This window comes from Cryptotermes secundus, unplaced genomic scaffold (genome assembly GCF_002891405.2).
Source record: "Cryptotermes secundus unplaced genomic scaffold, Csec_1.0 scaffold5069, whole genome shotgun sequence".
NCBI lineage: Eukaryota > Metazoa > Arthropoda > Insecta > Blattodea > Kalotermitidae > Cryptotermes > Cryptotermes secundus.
In genome coordinates this window covers 46,773-62,103 of record NW_019742590.1, presented here as the reverse complement: position 1 = coordinate 62,103, position 15,331 = coordinate 46,773, and the positions used below count along the sequence as shown (strand labels likewise).

General features: G+C 36.8%; 1 protein-coding gene across 3 annotated transcripts in view; it reads left to right on the top strand.

Annotated features, from left to right (window-relative positions):
- LOC111873377 (integrator complex subunit 1) overlaps positions 1–15,331 on the top strand; it is a 78,468-nt gene that overhangs the window by 23,739 nt on the left and 39,398 nt on the right. For all 3 annotated transcript variants that reach the window (XM_023868035.1, XM_023868036.2, XM_023868034.2), the window contains exons 9-21: positions 422–583; positions 2,092–2,217; positions 3,427–3,540; positions 4,197–4,343; positions 5,014–5,189; positions 6,091–6,243; positions 7,311–7,488; positions 8,438–8,649; positions 9,788–10,001; positions 10,404–10,486; positions 10,668–10,851; positions 13,873–14,004; positions 14,553–14,697. In XM_023868035.1, the coding sequence (XP_023723803.1) occupies positions 422–583; positions 2,092–2,217; positions 3,427–3,540; positions 4,197–4,343; positions 5,014–5,189; positions 6,091–6,243; positions 7,311–7,488; positions 8,438–8,649; positions 9,788–10,001; positions 10,404–10,486; positions 10,668–10,851; positions 13,873–14,004; positions 14,553–14,697 (2,026 nt within the window). The remainder of the gene's footprint in view (positions 1–421; positions 584–2,091; positions 2,218–3,426; positions 3,541–4,196; positions 4,344–5,013; positions 5,190–6,090; positions 6,244–7,310; positions 7,489–8,437; positions 8,650–9,787; positions 10,002–10,403; positions 10,487–10,667; positions 10,852–13,872; positions 14,005–14,552; positions 14,698–15,331) is intronic.

Genomic DNA, 15,331 nt, shown 5'->3' with positions numbered 1-15,331 from the left:
CAGGCGTGACCAGAGTGGTTTGAACGGCTGTTGTACTGCGATGTGGAAAGCAAATGGAAAAACTACCACATTATCACTTTTCCTGGATAGTCTCGTTCCAAAAACAGAAGATCGCATTAAGTGGAGAAACTGTTTTGGAAGAGACTGTGGACCTGTCGTCTGACAGATTACTGATGATGATGATATATATATATACTTTTTTTTTCTTTTTAATTTCCTCCCATCGATAATGTTAATATAATGTGTTCGCAAAGTTTTGAGGGGGGTTTGACACCAGCACCATCGGTGTAAAATCCGGACTTTTTCTGTAGTGGTAGATTTTTACAATTATACATGTTTTGTTCAGGTCACACTGTTATTTTTATGTTTCATTGTATGTGATCAGTGTTGAGAAATATTATGAAATACACCTGCTTTACAGGATTTGTTAATGAATCGTGAAGATTATCTTCGTCCCATTCGTGCCCTCTTAAGGGAGATTGTTCGTGTATTGAGACATGACATCAACATATCGGCTCTCTGTAGAGGACTGATGCTCGACAGAAAGGATTCTGCTCCACAGTTCCGTGATTTTGAATTTAAGGTATGTATAACGCAGATATAGTTCAGAGTCAGTGTTGTCTTCGATATACTTGTCCACAAGGTCTGTGGTATCAAATGAAAAGGGAAAACGGTTTTTATTTGCTTTTAAGTCAAAGTAAGCAAAAGTATTAAGCAAAGACTGCATCATGTCCACCATTGATAGTGTTTGGTCTTCTGTAGCTCTTCTTCTTCTAAATGTTATTAATTCTCAGTTATGAAGTGTGAATTAATATGATTAGATGACCAGGGCATGTAGCATGAATGTGGAGAAGAGAAATGCACATAGGAGATCAGTGGGAAAGCCAGAAGGAAAGAGACCTCTAGGAAGACCAAGACTTAGGTGGGTGGATAATATTAAAATGGAACTTAGAGGGATAGGGTGGGGTGGTATGGACTGGATCAATCTGGTCCAGGATAGGGACCAGTGGAGGGCTCTTGTGAACACACTAAGGAACTTTGGGCTCCATAAAATGTTGGGAATTTCTTGAGTAGCTATGCAATTGGTGGCTTCTCAAGAAGGGCTCAGCTCCATGAAGTTAGTTAATTAGATTACCCTAATTAATTTGTGTTGATAAGATGATTCTATTTTTACAAGTGTTTATCTCCAGTAAGTAGTAAAGGTGAAGGTAAAGTTGTTCCTGTGCTTAATTAATGAAGCACTACACCATAAAGGTGTGTGGGAGAGTGGAAGTACAGCTACACCATTCTTGACCTTGGTATTAGAAAGAGGTGAGCGGTCATCTCCATGACCTGGCCAATTTACTCCTGGGGAAAGAGCTCTCATTTGCTGTTAGATAGGCTGGATGAGCCCCAGAGCTGGATGCTATGGACAGAGAAAAATTTCTTACCACTACCAGGAATTGAACCCAGCCTGTAGTCCATCACTATACTGCCTGAGCTAGCCAATACAACATATACAAACACAGGAGTTTTAAGTTGACTCTTTCAGCTTTGATTCTTTGTTACTTTGTATTGCTGTCAGCGACTCTGAATGTACAGGGTCAAATAGTAGAATAGTAGTGAATGATGAATTGGAAAGGATATTGAAGGAAGTAACCACGATCTAATTGATGTAGTATTCTGGCATAGGCCTGGAGGGGCTGAAGAGAACCATGAAAAACCTTATTCAGGATAATCTATGCCTCAGCTTAAATTAGAATGGAGCACCTCCCAGGCAAAATTTAGAATGTTACTGGTACACCAATTTGATCTGTCTTTTTTAACTTTTTTTATTTAAATTATTAAATATTTTATTATTACCTAGGGTAACCTTGTTTCAAATTCAGTATTGCACTTACTGTGATACTCTGTCAGTAGTTAGATACTCTGAGAAAATAATACAACACATGCAGTTACAGTTCTTATTTGTCATCTGTTACAATAATTCCTCAAGTATTTAATTTGTAGCAGAATTCTACACTAATTTTTATACTTGTGATTGTTGTATTTGTTTCTTGAAGCATTTAACTTCCAGTGATATTCTGCATGTATTTTATGCGTTATTTGCAGGAACGTATGTTTGTGTCCATAACGGACCTGATTACCCTGTGCACCCTTCTTGCCATCTCTCCTGCAGTGAGGGAAGCAGCAGCCCTCTTAGCACGTGGAGATAAGAGAGAGATTGCTGTGTTACATGTAAGAAATTTACAGCACATTACATTGATGTAAAAAATTTATGTCATATTTATATCTTATTTGTGATTTGAGGTTCCCACAGCATTGACCATGAAGAGTGCTATCTTTCTGGATGTGACACCATGTAGGAAAAGATGAAGGCCAGCCAGGAACAAGTGAGAACCAAAATGAAGGCTGGCCGAGAATAGATGAAAGCCTGCCAGGAAAAGATAGAGGCTAAGGTAGAGACCAGTCAGGAGAAGATGGAGGCATATTAAGAAAAGATAGAGGCCAGTCAAGAAAAGATAGAGGCCAAGGTGGAGGCCTATCAAGAAATAATAGAGGCCAGTCAGGAACAAGTGAGAACCAAAATGAAGGCTAGCAAAGAGGAATGGAGACCACAATAAAGAGTGTCAAAGAAGAAATGAAAGTAACAGTGGGAGTCAGTCAAGAGAAGATGGAGGTTGCGATAAACTCCATTCAGTCTGAGCTGGAAGAGACCATAAAAAAAATTGTGTGGAGGATATTGTGTCCTCTGTTAATGAATGGGCACTGGGCCTCTGCAAGGAACTCAATGCAGAGATTGAAGAAACGCAGCTGAGCTTACAAACGTCCATCAATACATGGACTAAGAACCTCCGTGAATAACTCGATGCAGAGAGCCTAGAGACTGTAATCGACATGCATGCAAACAGTGAGACCCTAGTAAAGACCTTGTGGTGTTTTCTTGAGAACAGACTAATGGAGTTGAAGCCTGAGCTGATCATGGATGTGGCATTAGTATGAGAAATGATGTAGGTAGAGTAAAGACACCAAAATTCAGTGGGTCTGCATCTTTTTCCCTAAGGTGGGAATCAAGAATATTTGTGTATATATGACTTACGGGATGGTACAGTTTCTGCAAAGTTTGCCCTGAAGCAGAACTTGGTGTAGGAAGAAGTGAAGCCAGAACTAAAAGTGGGACTTAGGAACTTAGATATAGTTTGTCATGTGGAATAAATAATTCAGAAAACAATAAAACAACCCTCTCCTCTTAATTAAATTAATAATGCCATAGCACAGTTCTGCTCATTTAGTTTTCTGTTACTTGGGATATACTTATTTGATATTTATGAGTCAGTGTTTCAGGCTTAAGGGTCTTAAAATCTTATTGTTTTATTATAATATTGCTAGTGGCTAATAAGTTTTACTATGAAGGCACATTCTGCTTCATCATTTTGGTATGTCCAGAATTTCCAACTCCTTGTGGCAAAAATTGAGCGTGATGCAGTATGGTGGTTGCATGAAACTGTCCCTAGGATGTATCGACCCAGTGCGGCTGAATTTGTCCATGCTCTTCACAAGGTAATTTAGAATGGTATTAGTCATTTTTAGACTGTTTGGATTTCGAAGTCTTAGGCAGTTCCACATATTGATTTCAGATTTTAATTTTAAAGTTAAGAGAATGTGATATTGTGTTTGGGGTCTTGTCTGCATAATGCAGAACCACCATTTTGATTGAATAAATCTAATTAGATTTAATATTGGTATAGTTTCCAACATTCATTAACCAGGTCCAATCTGTTCATGTAGTTATGTTTGGAGCATCCCTTGAAATCCCCAGCTATGAGACTGTTCCTCCAGCCATCCTATGTGCATGACATGAATATATCCACACATTTGCAGTGTAAAGTGTAATATCAGCAGGTTTTGAACTATTTTGTATGGACAGTGTCTTTCATGTCACTAGTTACAGCTTATTTCAGTGGAAGATCCATGTTTGTGTGATGTATAACACAATTTATGTTTTTCACGTTCATTCCATAAGAAATAATACAAAAAGAACAAGAACACATACCAGTGTTAAGGCTAGTGGAAATGTGTCCAGAGAATTTAGAATTGTTATTTGGCAAACATTTTCAGCTCTCCTGTAGTACCTCTATTTTGAAGTTGTTACATAACATGAACCTAGTGGAATACATAATTTTGAATCTGACTTTATAAATGTTGATTTTGAGTAGGTTTTGTTCATGGAACACCCAGAGCAGTATTATAATCGTGACATGTGGCCACCAGAAAATGATCGTCCTTTGATGTTTCGGTTGGCTTCAGATGTGCCAGTTTTGCAGAACACCCTTATTCGTATATTTGTCATAGGATTATCAAAGGTAATTACGATACATGTTCTTTCAGTAAAAGCTTATTATGTTATTAACTTATTATTATTATTATTATTATTATTATTATTGCTTTTGAATGTAGTGGTAAAAGAATAAGATTTCCAGTGGAAGTAGAGAATTTTCTCTTTACTGTTGTATCCAAGCTGACTTCGGGTTCAGCCTCTCATTCAAGGGAACCAGGAGCTCTCTCTCCTGGGATAAATTTGCAATGGCATGAAACTGACTATTTGCTTCCATCTAGTGTTGAGTGTAAAATTGCATGGAGCTGTACCTCCAGTGCTTCGTACATCATAGCATGGTGCTTAATTAATTAAGCACAGGAGCAACTTTACCTTAAAATACACTATCAGTTTTACATTTGATCAGCTCATTACACCAGCTATACTCGTATCTAAAGGAGGAGGTGTTTGTATAGAATTATATTTCATGTGTGCTCTGCAATGCTTCTCCAAGTTTCTCATTACAGTTATTCAATTTTAGGACATTTTCCATCGTCCTGTCCTTTTTAGTAAAAACAGGATGATGGCTAGTGTCCAAAAAGTCAACAATTGTATTAATATAACATTGTCACAGATTTTTAGGTCTTAGTTTGTCTTCCTTAACAGAACCAATATTGTCATTTCTTTTTACCTCTGACACTTTCTGTTTTCATTTTCAGGACCACCCTCTGGCACCTCCAGACACTTTGGAATTAACCGATCAGCTTTTGAAGAGGGCAGCTGCTCAATCATCAGAAAGTGTTCCCATGTTGCAAGCTGATAAACTTGATATCATTGACCTTGTCTTTAATTTGAGTGCATATCATCATCCAGATAATATCAATCTTCCTGCTGGGTAAATTTTTAAGTTACTGTCTCATATTTTAATGTAATTCCATTGATTGTTTTAACCTTTTAAGAACGAACTTTCTTGCATCCTTTGTATGTATAAATATTTTATTTTTAATTGTCCTTATGTCCTAATAATTTGATAACTGCATGTTTTATGTTTAATTGTGTTTAATCCCCAGGATTAAGGCCTCCTCACTTGGTATAAAAGATCATCAATGCTCTGTGTATTGGTAGTGACCAGTGATATTATAATAGTGGTCCTTCAGAAGATGGCCACTCTGACCGAAACATGTAAAGGGTGAATTATTAAAGAAAGAAAGAAAAATACATGTATCAACCACACTGGATGGTGTTGTTGATCTTTTATACTACTGTTTGTGTGACAGAGCAGGATAAAACCAAGTCACTTGGCCTTTCTTCTTGTATTCACTGGCTAGTCATAATTGAATATGGCTGGAAGCGATCATTTCCATGCCTGTATATCAGAGATTACTTCTTAAAATGATACATGACTTCAACTATTGACATTATCTGTGTTACTAGTACTTTTATTGATCATTGACCATTCTCACTGAATTATCAGCCATACAGGAATTGTCAAAAACAGAGGCAATTAAATTTATATTCTGTAATATACGCTGGTTCTGAGATTATATTTCTTATTTTGCTGACATTAAATGAAATTGGTTTGTTCTTTCAGTATTCTGTATTATTTTTCATATTATTTTTCTTTGATAATTGAAAGTCAGTGTATGATTTATGTATTTATAATGTTTTCTGGATATTACGTGTATCTGACTTTTTGTGGTCTGTTGTACATATTTTAACACTCTCCATAAACTTTTGTTTCTTTATGTCAGCCTTAATTGTATGTAAATACTGGAATTTTTGCATAATTTCTGCAGATACTGTCCACCTCAGTTAGCTATAGCCAACTTGTACTGGAAAGGCTGGATTATGCTACTAATCCTGTCAGCTCATAATCCAACTACATTTGGAAGTGTAGCTTGGGAGAAATACCCTACACTGCGCACATTGATGGAAATGTGTATTACTAAGTAAGTTGCAGCAAGCACCATGAATGTATCTATTTTTGTTATATTAGCATTGTCGGTATAGAAGTGGCATAAAATGTATAAACTGAAAAATATTCATGCTGCCATTATTTATGTTATTATCTGTACACACAAATGTCAGACAAAACGTGAGTAAGTAAGTTTGCATCAAAAAAAGGTTATGAACTGAAGTTGTGATTAAAGTTTATTGATAATTTACATTTAACACACAGAAAAAAAAAAAAGAATAAAAGGTCCCCTGTCTTAGAAAAATAAAAACTAACAGAAAATTTGATTTGTTTCAATCTGGTTCATCACACTAATATTATGAAAAGCAAAATAATTCTGTTCATTGTGACTATTTAAGATTTTCTTATTTCAATTATTCATGCCCTCACATGTTTTGGTCTTCAGAGACCATCTTCAGAGGGTCACCTTTACATCAATACAGTTAGAAGCCACTATTACAGTACATGTTCTAAATGTAGTTGTAAAGACTTTAGATTTTACAGCCAATTGTATATTATTTATATTATATATATATATATATATATTTTAACTTTAGAACATGTATTGTAATAGTGGCTTCTAACTGTATTGATGTAAAGGTGACCCTCTGAAGATGGTCTCTGAAGACCAAAACATGTGAGGGTGTGAATAATTGAAATAAGAAAATCTTAACCAGTCACACTGAACGGAACCATTAGGCTTCTTCATAACAGAAAATTTTTTATAATGCAACAGTGCTATTACTAGACTTGAGGGAATATGTATGCACTTTCTAAACTTCATTGTGAGGTTTTTTTCCAAAGTATTCCTGATGCAGAGTATATCGGCAAACTGTATCCGTACAGTGTCGGATATGTCTGGATCGAACCCCTGGCTGTTCAGCCCATCACAGTACTGACTGAGCTAACCTGGCTTCATGGTATGAGTGATACATTGAAATGTGTGTTTAGTTTAATGGAGCAAGGAATTGTAATGCAGGTGTGATTCATATGTGTCCCCTGTAAGTAATTTAAATAAACACACCACACATTGTTTAATACAATGTGTATTTTCATGTTCAGTCACTTCACGTATCCTCCACCTACAATTGCCATGGGTGAGCAAGTGGAAGAGACAAAAGCTAAGGAACTGCAAATAGCTGCACTTGAGAAACAGCAAATTCTTGAATTTGAGTCATATCTTGCTGCAGCATCTACCAAGCAGACCATCACTGAGCAAACCAGCCTTTTGCTTACACAGGTGAGAATTCTCTACATATGTAACCACAGTGATCTTTCGTTCTCCACAAAGTGTATACCATGTAATATGAATGCTGGCACTGCAGTATCCATCGTACCATAAGATATATGGAGATTCAGGATCTCCATTGGCCTGTTATCCTGTTTTCTTTATGTGTTGTGGCTTCTTAAGAATATGTTCCGTTAATATTTCTCCACAACTTGTGGGATTAGTAATTCATTCTGTTTATAACACTATCATGTCATTGAATTCTCAGATATCCATGGTAATGAAGCGGAGAAATAGTATGGATAATTAAAAACAACCAGTTATCCTGGAAATATCAGCAACCCATGCCACATTGAATCTCTTAGTATTATGTACTTACTGCCTTTGCTACTGGCCACTAAACAGTGAGACGAATATCATTCCAATAGAATAAACAGACCCTTTGGTGATAAAATAATAAAGTAATGAAATATGTTTCAACATGGTGCATAGTATCTCCTGGTGTATAACACCATGTAGTCCATTGAAAGTGAATTGATGTTTCGGAGCAGAACAGAGCTCTGCTTGCTACCTATTTCATGCTGGTTTCCTGCTTGGCTTATTCCTTGATCCTGAAGATGGAGGTGTATTGCAAGTTGAATCTCATGATTTTATCTGTATAAATGTTGCAGGATATGTACAGTGTTATAGTTTTAATCCTATGATTTTATATGAATAATTGTCCTGGTTTATATGTATTGTTAGTGATGGTTGTCATTAAGAATATAGTATGGGAATTTGATGACTTTGGAATGTTATATGAATTCATAAAATCAGATTGGAATGCTGTTAATGTTTTTTGTTGCTTTTTCTTACTTGCATGTATGAAATTCTTTATCCATTTTCTATCAGATCTCAAAACTCTAGTGCTGTGTCTGGTAAGTGGAGCTATGTATGTCTTATAATCATTTCTTTATTATAGTTGATAACAATGGATCCCACTGGGCCCCCACGTAAACCTCCACAAGCTGTTTTAGAGCAACTTCAGTCACTCAATTCAACACATCGGATGGGTCATCTGTTGTGTCGAAGTCGACATCCAGACTTCCTTTTGGATATCATTCAACGTCAAGGAGCATCTCAGTCTATGCCATGGTTGGCTGACTTGGTAGAAAGTTCAGAAGGAGCCTTAAGGTAAGTCATGTATGTCAGTTTGTAATTTTAAATGTGAAAACTAGTGGCATGTTCAGTAATTATTTTGGTATTAAATGCAGTAATATATATGTATGTATGCATGTTGCTGTAGTTCTTCTGTTTTAAAATGGTGGACAGTACTTGTGAATGGGCCACAGTTTGTTTCTGTGAGTAGTCACTGTAACATTGTGTGTTGTATAAAGTTGTTACATAATATTATAAATACTTCGTATGTAATACCTTAATCATATTTGAGTGTTAGGCATTTGTAAGGAATTATATTGTCATATGTTAGACTGATTCTCGATGGGGTTTGGACTGGATATTGGATTTATTGACCATTTAAAGATTCTAACAACAAATAACTGTGACAGTCTCACAGAATTACACACTCCAAATATCACTACATTGCACATAAAATCTCTGTTTTCACTAGATGTTTCCTGGTCATGGATTTTAACAGTGGAGACTCTTCAGCTTCTCTGCTAACTGCACCAACTAAGTCCTCTGCTCACATACTCTCTTACAATTCTCTCAGTGCTTCAACTGACTAACTCCCCGGCTGGCAGCCATTTCACACCAACTTTCTAGTCTTCTCTTCACAGCCTGACTTTCAGTTTACTGTAGCTCGGCTGGTATCCTTGTTATATAACCCCTATTGGTCAGGCTGAGTAGAAAACACGATTTCCAACAATTCCTTTATTGGTGTAATTCTGCTGTTGCTTGTTAAGAATGTGCTGCTTAGCAATGACCCTTGTCTTCCTGTTTGTTTTGCGGTCATTGCCTAGAATCAGGTCTGTACACCACAATATCATAGAATCTTCGGTTTCCTTTTACCTGCATAACCAAGCAACTTTCAGAGCCATAGGCTTTCATTTGTATGGTTACCAATGTTACGCATTGTGTGCCTCTGTGGAGTTTGCTGAATTTAAATTGAAAAGATTTTTATAGTAAGTAAAGTAAGTAAAGCTATCGCTGTAAGAGGCCGTGAAAGCTCATAGGGTTATGAGACAGCAGCATAAATTATCATATGTTTATACAGGAAATTGAATGTGGAATGTAATGTACTTATTCTATTAAAATTTCATTGTATATACTCATAACGTTACATGTTGACATTCTTTTGTCCCTGTTGCAGCCACCTCCCTGTGCAGTGCTTGTGTGAGTTTCTGCTGAGTTCTGGCACTTTGCTGCAGCCTGAAAAGCAGCATAAACACCAACAGCTATTGGAGCATTTACAGTCAGTGCTGACTGATGTGAAGCAGGACCCTCAAGCCCCATGTGAAGTGTTAGAGTACTTCCTGAGAAGGTTGAGCTCACCCCAGGCTGCCAGCAGAGCACAGGCTATTAAAGTAAGCATAAACAGTAATTACAGGACTTCACTGTACAGCCAACCATCAAAATCAGTTTGTTCCTCACATGTAAGTGAGCAAGTTGGGTCAAACATTAACACTTCTGACTTGTATGTGGAAGCTACCCAGTTAAAATCTCTGCCAGGACACTGACTATGCTGATTGAGCATTTTCTGTGGTTTCCCTAGTCCCTCCAGGCAAATCCTTGCATAGTAGCTTAGATAAAGCTGCAACTATTTTCTCTCATATTCTTTGTACATTGATATTTACTGTCATCCAGTCTTTCAGAACTGTATAGTTCAAGTCACTGATGCCATCATTAAGTAAACTACAAATGTAGAAGTCACACATGAACCTATGCTGTACATTATTCAGCCAACTACAGAGTCTTCTTTCTTTCAGGGTTTAAAGTTGGTGTTATCTTCTGTCGCAATGGAAGAGGAGGCCATGGAAATAGACAACCAGCAAGATCCTAATGGTGACAAGTAAGATATGTGACTTGCCCAAGGATGTCTGTACTTACCTGAACCTCTCATAATGTAATAGTACTTCTACATGAAATAAATTCAGTTATACTCATTGGAACATGTTTGTTCATAAATTTGCAAACGGGCATATTGAAATCAAAATATTTGCAATTTAAGTTGTACTTTTCTTACATTTTAGCTCATGGCTACTTCGTCAGCTGCCTCTGTTGCCACACTTCCGTGCTGTGCGCCCACAGGTGGTCCAAGCCCTGCGGCAAGCCTGCCAAGTGGAGAATGACCCAGCATTAGTCAGTAGTTATATCTACTTCTTGGCTCTTCACACAACACATGACAGTCTGCCTGAACTGGCTGATCTAGTTCTGGTGAGTTGGCTGCTAGGAGAATAAGAACAGCACGTCTCATCATGTGGTCCATGGACCACTTCCATTGTGACTGGCCAAGTAATAATGATGACTCCAGAAATATTTGTGCTTAGTTGCTGTTAGAAAGTAAGGCCATGTTACAAACCCAGATTAATGCAAGACAGATGGTGTATCTGACTACTGAAATTATTTCATATGGTCTTGTATATAATTTTTAGTTTTAATATGGAAGTGAATATTAAACATATGAAGAAAACTGCTTTCTTCATAGTCACCGCTGTGAAAGCCTCAAATCTTACAATATTAAACATAGTTGAAAAGTGTGGACTGGAAAAATCTGGCTCAACATAGGTTCCAGTGCCAACCTCTTGTGAACAAAATAATGAACCTTCAGGTTTCCTGAAAGGTGTGGGGTTTCTTGAATATCTGAGTGACTTATTTTCTAAAGAAGGGCTCTCCTCCATTTGAGTTAGTTTAGTTAGTGGAATGTTCAGTGTAGATCATTGGAACGTTTATTCATATTTAATACCACATAAAGCGGTCATTTTCATATTTTAATAAATATGTTCTTCATACTAATAACACAGGCCAACAGCTGTTTTGGTGCCAGGGTATTTGGAGCTGATTTCATATGAATTTGATGCCCTGAATTCAAATATGGCAATAGTTTTTGCCTAGGAGCTCAAATTTTTAAGATATAACATTTTGGTGAAATATACGTTACACTATTTTAAGTTAAATCAGTGGATCAAATAAAAAAACTCAACATGGAATTTTTATTACTATATTATAATTATATTTTTATTTTATTATATTAAATACAAAGATAGAGGAAAAAATCATCGACTATATATAACAGTCAAACCAACTATAGTCACGGAACACTACGGAAGCTTCTTTTTCGTGAATTTCTTGAATGTATTTTAGAACAGTCCCTTTTTAAACTCCAGCAGTAATCTGCCATCATGTGTGTATCCCATCTTCCTTGGTAGCGGTCCTCCATAGTTTTAATATCCTGGTGAAATCTTTCACCTTGTTCCTCACTGGTGTCTCCTAAATTTTCAGGAAAACTATCTAAGTGACTGTGTAAATAGTGCACCTTAATGCTCATGTTACAGCCAAGGGATTTGAAACTGTTAAGCATCTCGTTTACCAGTTCAACATAGTTTTCAGCTTTGTGTTTGCCCAGAAAATTTTCGACAACTGCAACAAATGAAGTCCAGGCTTTTCGCTCAGCCTCGTTCATCGAATTTGCGAAGGCAGGATCCTTAATGAGTTGTCTTATTTGTGGGCCGTCAAATATTCCTGCTTCAATTTTTTCCGTACTCAACTGAGGCATTTTCATTTCTATATATGCAAAGCATGATCCGTTCTTATCAAGGGCCTTTACAAACTGCTTCATAAGGCCCAACTTGATATGCAGTGGAGGAAAGATGATTTTCTCTCGTCTAACTAAGGGATCGTTAATGATATTCTTCTCCCCAACGTACATGTTTTCTCTCTTGGGCCATTCTTTTCTAACCCAGTGGTGTGTTTTGTCTCTGCTATCCCAGAGGCACAAAAAGCAGGGATATTTGGTGTAACCACTTTGCTGTCCAAGGAGAAAATTTACCATTTTTAAGTCCACACAAATCACCCATTGATGTTCATGATACTTTATCTTCTCTAAGACCAAAGCTATGGTGTTATATTCTTCTTTCATTTTCGTGGAGTGAGCAATTGGTATTGAACCATATTTGTTTCCATTGTGTAGAAGGACACATTTCAAACTTCGCTTTGAGCTGTCAATAAATAGGCGCCAATCATCGGGAAAATATTCAGGAAGAGCCATTTTTTCCAAGAGTCCTCTAATTTCGTGACAATATACAAGATTGTAATCTTGAGAGAAGAAGGGTAGCAGATCCGTTTCTCTTGTGCGGTAAAAGGAAATTTTGGTTTCTTGTTCCAGTAAATTTTTGTCGTTCAACCTAGAAGCCAGTAATTCAGAAGCTTCTTTTGACAGGTTGAGATCTCTGATGAGGTCATTTAACTCATCCTGGTTAAAACGTTGAGGGATTGACGACATCCCTTCATAATCACTGTCACCTTCATTACAATCAGAAGGGTGATTAGAGGGAAAATACTCATCCTCACAGAGCTCTGGTAGCTGGTGAAACGTTGGGATCAGTACTTCTGATCTAAAAAAGTAGAGCTGGTAGAGAAAAACTGATTTTATATTTAGATTCAGCGCCTTAAATATAACTAAAATTAGTTCTAAAATCCTAGACACCAAAAAAAAATTTTTTTTTTGAAGGCCTGTGTAATAGTTATATTTATAGCAGACTATTAATTTAATCTCTGCTGTCAGGCTGATGCGATATTGATCCTCTTAAAATTTGGCTGCTGTTGCATTGGACCATGAAAGAGAAGATACATGAAACCACTGCTCTAGAAAAGGATGTTTTTGAGCACTAAATTGAAAAAAAGAAGTATGAGATTGAAAGAAAATAGTTTGATAGATGGGCTGGAGCTATAAAAATTGAATGCTAAAATAAGGGAATCTTTAATTTAAGGAATAATAAATAAAAGATGTTTTGCTGTAGTGTGATCTTGTGCTTAAAAATAAGAAAACTCATGATAAGGTGCATGACAATTTCCTTCTCACAGCAGAGTACAGATAAATGAGGCAAAGTTGCCCCTGTGCTTAACTAATTAAACACTATGCCATGAAGACATATGGGAGAGTGGATATAGAGACCCACATCTTTTTGACTTCGCACTAGTTGGACAACAGAATACAGATATCTATGGTAAATAAATGTGGCAAGTTGTACAAAACTTTGTTGCATATTTTATCAGCAAGCTTTATATACTTTTTTGAAATTAAATTGTATCAGTCATTATTTTAATAAATAACTGAAAGAGGGAAGACTTGTAGTGTCCCATCTTTATGGATTATTTTGTTGTTTTTAAACTTGGAATCGTTTTGATATTATGTATAAATTGTGCTAGGAGCAGAATTATAAATGTTTTCTTTCACAGGACATGGCTCAACTAATTGTGGAAAGAAGTTCGATCATTGCAGCGATCTTGCCAGCAACAGACCATGACATTCCTGGAGCTCTCAGCACACAGAATGCCCTTATGCTTATGTTCTGCTCATACCTACAAAAGGTGATGTACCTAACACTTATGTAAGTAGTCAGATCAGATGCAAATGTAATATTATTTAAATACTGTATTCAGAACATTATTGTCTGTGTCATCTTTATTTTATTTAACATGATTAGTCAAGGTGTGTTACTTCTAGAATGATGACAAAAGTCTCTATAGTGATACTGCTACAGGAAAAGAGATACAGTAAAGAAATTTGTAAATTATGAAGGCAAGGAAATAGGAAGGATTTGTTGAAGGTATGAGGAAATGTCAGTAGATAATTGTGCCCCAATTTGTTTGGGATGTGAGGATTGATTGCTAGGAGAGCATGCAGCCATAGCATTAGAATTTATGATTCACTCATTCACTCATTCATTATGAAACCGTCTAATATAATGTTACGGTTCTCAGCATGAATTAAATCATAGCAGTTATATGAAATGGTCATTAGGGATGCAGGTATGTAACCTTTTGTTAATTTAGTGCCGTAAGATTGATAAGCAGTATTACCAGTGGGTTACATCATTCTGATGACAAAAGTTACTGATATCATTAGATGTTTTCAGGCAAGAGAACCCAGACGGGAGGCCTATACATGGTCTGAAAGCCAGGATCAGATTTTGGTGACTTGGAGCACAGGAGAGGAGTCAACAATGCACATTCTGGTGGTGCATGCCATGATCATCTTGCTGAACTATGGGCCAGGCCAGGGTATGCATTACAAGAAGTTTTAATTATGTACTTTAGTGTGGTGTTCGCTAATGTAATTTAGTATGAGTTATTGTCATGAGCACTTATTCAATAATTTATTTTTTATCATATGTATTTTGATGTGTAAGCGATCATCAATGCTTTCTTTACAAAATAGCAAAATAGGTTAGTGTCTATTATACAAAATTCAGCTTAATGCAGTGCATTCTTTTGCATAATATATTGTCACGTGTTTGGGTGTATATAACATGACAAATAACTTCACGCCTTATTTGATATAGCGAATTTATTCCACTCTCTCTTACAATCACACAATTTGCAATCTGACAATTACTGCCATTGGCAGTATCACAAATACTCCGACGAAAGATAGACAGCTATTGACTGGTTAACTGACTCACTGCTGACTAACTCGTAACTCGTAACTGCTGCCTTGAGAACTGTCTTCGGCAGCTGCTACACTGAGAACTGTCTTCGGCGGCTGTGTAGTTCCCTTATAAACCCTCAGCCGGACAACGGGAAACGCCTCGCTTCCTTGTTGCTTAGTCACCATGTGCTGATAGCCTAGCAACGCTGTTGGGAGTTGTTTATGACTATGTAGTAACTGAGGCGTTCCGTGTTATGTCACCGCTGT